The 6,167-nt window shown below is 32.9% G+C and overlaps 1 protein-coding gene across 1 annotated transcript; it reads left to right on the forward strand.

Annotated features, from left to right (window-relative positions):
* Positions 1 to 4,988: 4,988 nt before the first annotated feature.
* Positions 4,989 to 6,167, forward strand: LOC130014835 (uncharacterized). The gene has a single exon (XM_056103784.1). It carries the CDS (start codon positions 4,989 to 4,991, stop codon positions 6,165 to 6,167), a length of 1,179 nt encoding a protein of 392 aa, XP_055959759.1.

The raw sequence follows: 6,167 nt of genomic DNA on the forward strand, positions 1-6,167 counted from the left end.
GTAGTTATCAGTAACTCAGCTAACCCACTATTTGGATTTTAAAACGAATTATTATTAATTTGAATAATATTTTCTGAAATTAATTTTAAAGCGGGAACTCAATAGACTTGACTTGTTATGGCTTCATTATTATTCGAGTATTATGTTTACTCTGACTTGGTTTTACTTTGACTTGTTATTTGTACTAGTCCTATGTCGTGTCTAGTACTCTGTAGAGTTAAGGTCGTTTTAATAATTATTTATATGTGTTTAGACTCGTCGAGTGTTCGTGCTTTTGAGGCGAACCGAGTCTAGGTTGCTTGCCAGGAGTTTTCACGTGAATTAGCAAACAGTGAGTTTGTACTTACTATTTATCACTTTATTAAGTAAATTGTTATTTTAATATATAAATATATACTGTACGTATATTTCGAATTGTTTTCCATTATGGCTTTTAGTTGGAACATACTACCTAATGGGCATCATTAGGACTGCGTGCGCACCGGTATTGATTTAGAAAAGATATGTGATATGTGGTGGTAACTCGGTGTGAGCATAGCTCTCGGGACCAGTAAAGTAACTCGGTGTAGCTCACCTCTCGGAACTCTGGTTATGGATTAAGAGTGGTCGGTGGTAACTCGGTGTAGCTCAGCTCTCGGGACCAGCCCTAATGGATTATGGTTATATTTAGTATTGTGGATTAGGGTTCTAACTATTATACGTAATGTTGTTATTAGATGTTTTAAATGGTTTTAAAGGTTTTCCACTTGATAAATATAAATAGTGGTATGAACTCATCTCAGTATATCTGAACTCGTTGTTTTCCCAACTTTTCCAGGGTTATGATTTGAGCGAGTCAGCTGCTCTCCGATTCTTTATTTCCTCGGAGGTTTTACTTTATATTTTAATAAAGTTAGTAAACTGATTTTATTCTTAGACCGCAGTAGTAATTAGAAGTCTTATTTGTCTAACGCTTGTTATTAGATTTAGTTCAATTGATAATTATATTGTTTTAGCATTTTTTATATTAACTTGGGTTAATATGTATTTATTTCATATTTAAGGCTCAGAGTTGGCTGAGCACTTTTAAGAAATGTCGAATATTATAAACTGCTAGAATTAGGCTGAAGTCCCGGTTGCCCCCGAGCATTGGTTTGCAGGTTTATCTAATTGTTGTTTATCCGCAAGGCTAGCTACGGGTTTTGGTACAACCATACCCATACCCTAGCGCCGGTCGCGATTCTTGAAAATGGGTCGTGACACATACCTGCACTTTCGATTGTTTTTAAGAATTTTTTATTTTTTCTAAAACACCTTTTATCCTCTTATTTGGACGTCCAACTGTCACTTTTGTCTTGACTCGCAAATAATAGGAAAAGATAGTATGTCATCTTTTAAATTTGATAGACTGCTCGGATCACTACTTATCTTCATTTCTTGTAAGTCTTTCAATAAATTTTTAAAATTTTCACAGGCATACCCATACATATTCTCACTTTTTGATGCAATATTTAATATTTCTTAAAAATTATGACTGAAAATTGAATATCTTTTTCCTATCTACTCCTGTGGAATATTTCCAACCCCAAATGCTATTATTGTCCTTAATCATTCCAAATTTTACATCTCTTATCCATCTCTTCAAGATATATTGTGGTGGAATTTGTTTAACATTTTTCTTATCCAAGACTTTCAAAGTATGTGCGCATCAGATTCCCACAAAACAAAATTTCATACAACTGCACTTGACTATTTATGTTGATGCTTCTAAAGTAACCAAGTGTTCTTGATCTTTTGTACCACATTGAACTTTATAGTTGGTAATAGATTCAGACTTGTCAACTTTGTGCATAACACAATCCAAAATCTTCATATATTCATTTGGAACATCTTATATACCGTCAGAGTGTATACTTTTAAAGCATGTCTTAACATCTCCACATTAGCCTGTAAAACTGGATCTCTTTCTCTCATTCTAAACTCTATTAACAGCTCATTATACCGTTTATATGGTAACGACCTGTTATAATTGTCAAATAAATATATAAAGTTATTCTTTGCATCTAAATATTTCTTCAGAACATTATTCATTGACTCGCTTCGCTGGGTGCTCATTATATCAGCTGTAAACATATGTCTTCCATATACCATAGTCCATTTCTGTCTTACTTCAAATATTCCTTTACACCATTTATTATCAGTAAGCATATACTTATTAAGCATAATATCCCAAGTTTAAAGCCATTTTTCTTCCTCTTCATAATCATATACACGAGAGCTAAAATCTTTTGCAAACTATTTTGATGAATGAAAAATTTGGCTCAAATTTTTAGCTGCAATCTGATAAATATGCCACACACATAAACGGTGATGAGTTTTAGTAAATACCTCTTTAATTGCTTTGACTATAGCTAGACATTGATCTGTTAATATCGTTTGAGTTTGCTTACTAGACATTTCACTGAAAAAGGTCTCAAACAGCCATTTAAATGATGATATTGTTGCATCATATAATAAAGCTGCACAAAAAATAATACTTTTTTTATGTTGATTAACACCAATAAAAGGAGCAAACGGCCTGACATAAATGTTATTTCAAAAATCAAAATTCCACATAAAAAATTTAAACAACCAATTTTGTGTTTTAATTTGTTTATGGGTTTTTTTAGGAAAAAGTTGAAAACTATCTAAATTAACCATAGTATTCTAAAAAATATGGATGTTCCTTTTTTCTTGGGACCGACACTTTTATTACTTTCAAAATTGCTTCAACCCTTTATTCTTGAAAATATTCTCACCCAGCGCTTGTTTTACTTTTCCTCCTTAAATCTTACTATTCTTCCTTCTTGCCAACACTTGAATTCTGGCTCCACATGTCAGTCTCCTCCATATTTGGTTCTCCAATTCTCCTATTATCCGAATCATCATCCTACTGCTGAAGTTGGCGAGCTGGAGCTGTTGTTCATTATTGATGATGAAGAAGAACCTTGCTGTTAATGACGAAGAAGAAAACGCCGCAATTATCATTCTTTTTGTGTTAATTTTCATGGGTCTGTAATTTTTTTATGGATTTGGTTTGTAATAATTTTTGGTTTCAATTGCTAAGCAAAAGTCACAATTCTTGTTTTTCTTTTCAAAAGTAGCGGTGATATAAGGGGATGGATTAAAGTGAAAAAAGGATGGCGGTGGTGGTAAGAGTGGTAAGAGGAAGAATGACAGTGGATCTTGATTGTTGAGGGCAGAAGGCTGCTTTAATCAATTGGGTTTTGTTATTGTTTTTGACACTAATTTATTTTTAGGAAAATAATTTGGAATTGAATTTGATGGGAAGGAGAAGCAGGTCACGGTAGTGAGGAATTGGTCTGTGGTGGTCAGGGCAAGATGGTAGCACATGAATGTAACTATATAAGAATGTAGCCTATTTTAATTAAAAATGTATTAATTAATTTATAAATGTAATTAACTCTAATTCCAATAAAGTATACTAATTATTATAAAATTACAAAAATATACATAAATTATATTTATTATATTCTATAAAGTTTACAAAGTATACTTATTATTTTCTATAAAACATACACAAAGTATATGTAAAAATACTATATAAAATATATTTCTTATTTTCTAAAAGAATATACTTGTTAGTATTTACCAACTATATATAAAAATGTATCAAAACTAATTATTTTAACATTATAAAGTATACACAAAATATATTTATTATTTTTCATATAATATATATAAAGTAGACACAAAATATACATAGAGTATACTTATTATTTTTTATAAAGTATACATAACAAATACACAAAATATACTTATTATTATTTATAATATATATATATATATATATATATATATATATATATATATATACATAAAATATACATAGGATATACTTATTATATTTTATAAAGGGCTTAATACATCATTTGACCCCTAAACTATACACTTTTATTCTCTGAGACTCTTAAACTAATTTAATATTCTATTGGACCTCTTAACTTTATTTTTTGTTCTATTTAACCCGTCAATTGTAATTTTTTTGCCGATCTGACCTTTTTCATCCAACGTGGCAAAAACGCGTGTTTTCAAACGCGTTGAAGCGCGTGAAGGATAATTAAAATGCATAACTTGTTCTATTGAACCCCCGAACTACACTATTTTGTTCTATTTGACCCCTGAACTTATTTTATTTTTCTATTGCACCTTCAAACTTTTAATTTTTACCCATTAACCTTCTCAAAAATACAATTATTTAACTTTTATCCATTTAATCTTCTAGAAAAATAAAAAATATTGAAATTTAGTCAAATAATTACATAATATAACTTCTTGTACATGTAAATATTTGTTTACATTTCAATAATGATAAAAGAAGTTTTGTCTGTTTAACGATATTATAAAATATATAAATTTACTATACTGTGATAATATTAAAAAAAAGACTGATTTTTTTTTAAAATTATAATTTTTAGTGTATTTCACGAATTTCCAATTATAAAAATTTTAATACACCAACTTTTTATTTTTTGCAACTTCAAACTTTTCAAATCAATTCTGAATTTTTAAAATTTGTGTTAAAATTGGAAAACACGCTAAATTTCATGACTTTTAAAGCCTTAAATGATTTTTTCAAATAATATGTAAAGTACATATTAAAGTAACTTTCCTAGCAAATTTGACTGATTGAACTGTAAACCAGGTAGCAACCCAGTCTTGCATCTGGCAAGTGAGAGTCTTGCATCTGGCAAGCGTGTGACCTCGGGGTTTGGGATTGTTCTGAGTATTGTTATTGTGTTTTAGTCTCTTATTGGGGTTCGGAGTTAGTGGGAGACATATCTTCTGTGACCAATCATTTCTTTGTCTCTTTGTGGGTTTTGGTGAGTAGGGATTGCCCAATTGATGTGTTGTATTTTCATGCAAATTTAAACCCTAGTCTGGTACGTGGTTTTTGTTTTTCTTTTGTCTTCTGTTCTTAGTAGTGAGGGGAAGTCTATTTGTTTTTGATGGGAGATAATTCGGGAATCCTGGAAGGTGTTAATCGTCTGACTATTCTGGAGGAGGAGGAAGATGTGTTGGATTATTCAGCGGAGGCTAATGTGAGGGAGGCGGAGACTTCAGGTTGGCTGGTTGGCAGATTCTTAACTGACAAAATTGTTAATCTCATAGCAATGAGACAGATGATGGCTTTCGTTTGGAAGCCGGTTAGAGGAGTTAAGGTGTCGGAGATAAAACCAAACTTGTTTTTATTTCAGTTCTTTCATGAGTTAGACCTGGCGAGAGTGGTTAATGAGGGACCTTGGACGTTTGAACATCACCTGTTCTTATGTCAGGAGGTCAAGCGAGGGGCAATAGTGGAGGATATGGAACTTTGGCATGCAGATTTATGGGTTCATGTGGTTGATATTCCCCTGGGATATGCGTCGGAAAAGTTGGCCCAAGATGCTGGGAAGGTGCTTGGTGGATTCATTACGCAGGATTTCAATCCTGGCAAGACTGTGGGGGCTAATACTTTACGAGTAAGGGTGAGAGTTGATATTCGTAAACCATTGAAGAGGCGTATGAAGTTTAAGCGTGGTCCAAATGAGTGGAGCTGGCTCAATTTTCAGTACGAACGTATCCCGATGTTTTGTTTCTACTGTGGTGTGCTAGGGCACTCAGAAAAATATTGTGAGAAGTATTTTGATAATCCAATACCTAGGGAGCAGCTGCCGTATGGAGTAGAGATGCGTTTTAATCCGAAGAAAGTTGATTCGAAGCTAGGGGATAGGTGGTTGCGAGATGATAGTCCAGTTAGGGTTTCTAAGGTACAAGACGATGATGACGTGGAAGCCCTTAATGGAAAGATTACGGGAAATCTGTCTATCCAGAATTCAAATTTAAATTTTGGAAAGGGCGGTGAATACAGGAGTGATTTGTGTGGAGGTTATGGGAAGGATAATGGAAATTGGAAGGTGACCAGCTCAAATAAGCAACAGATCCCTTATTCTAAGGGATTTGATGATACTCAGATATTAAACGTTGAGGATGTGGTAGTTGCGGATGCCAAAAGAAAAAGAAGTAATAAAGGGGATGGTTTATTGGCATTGGATATTGGGCCTAGCTTTCATAATTCAGATATGATGATAGACTCAACAAGTGACAGACCGGTGGGCCCTGGGTTCCAGGCCCGCCCAGCACAATGA

The sequence above is a fragment of the Mercurialis annua genome, linkage group LG7 (assembly GCF_937616625.2).
Source record: "Mercurialis annua linkage group LG7, ddMerAnnu1.2, whole genome shotgun sequence".
Taxonomy (NCBI): domain Eukaryota; kingdom Viridiplantae; phylum Streptophyta; class Magnoliopsida; order Malpighiales; family Euphorbiaceae; genus Mercurialis; species Mercurialis annua.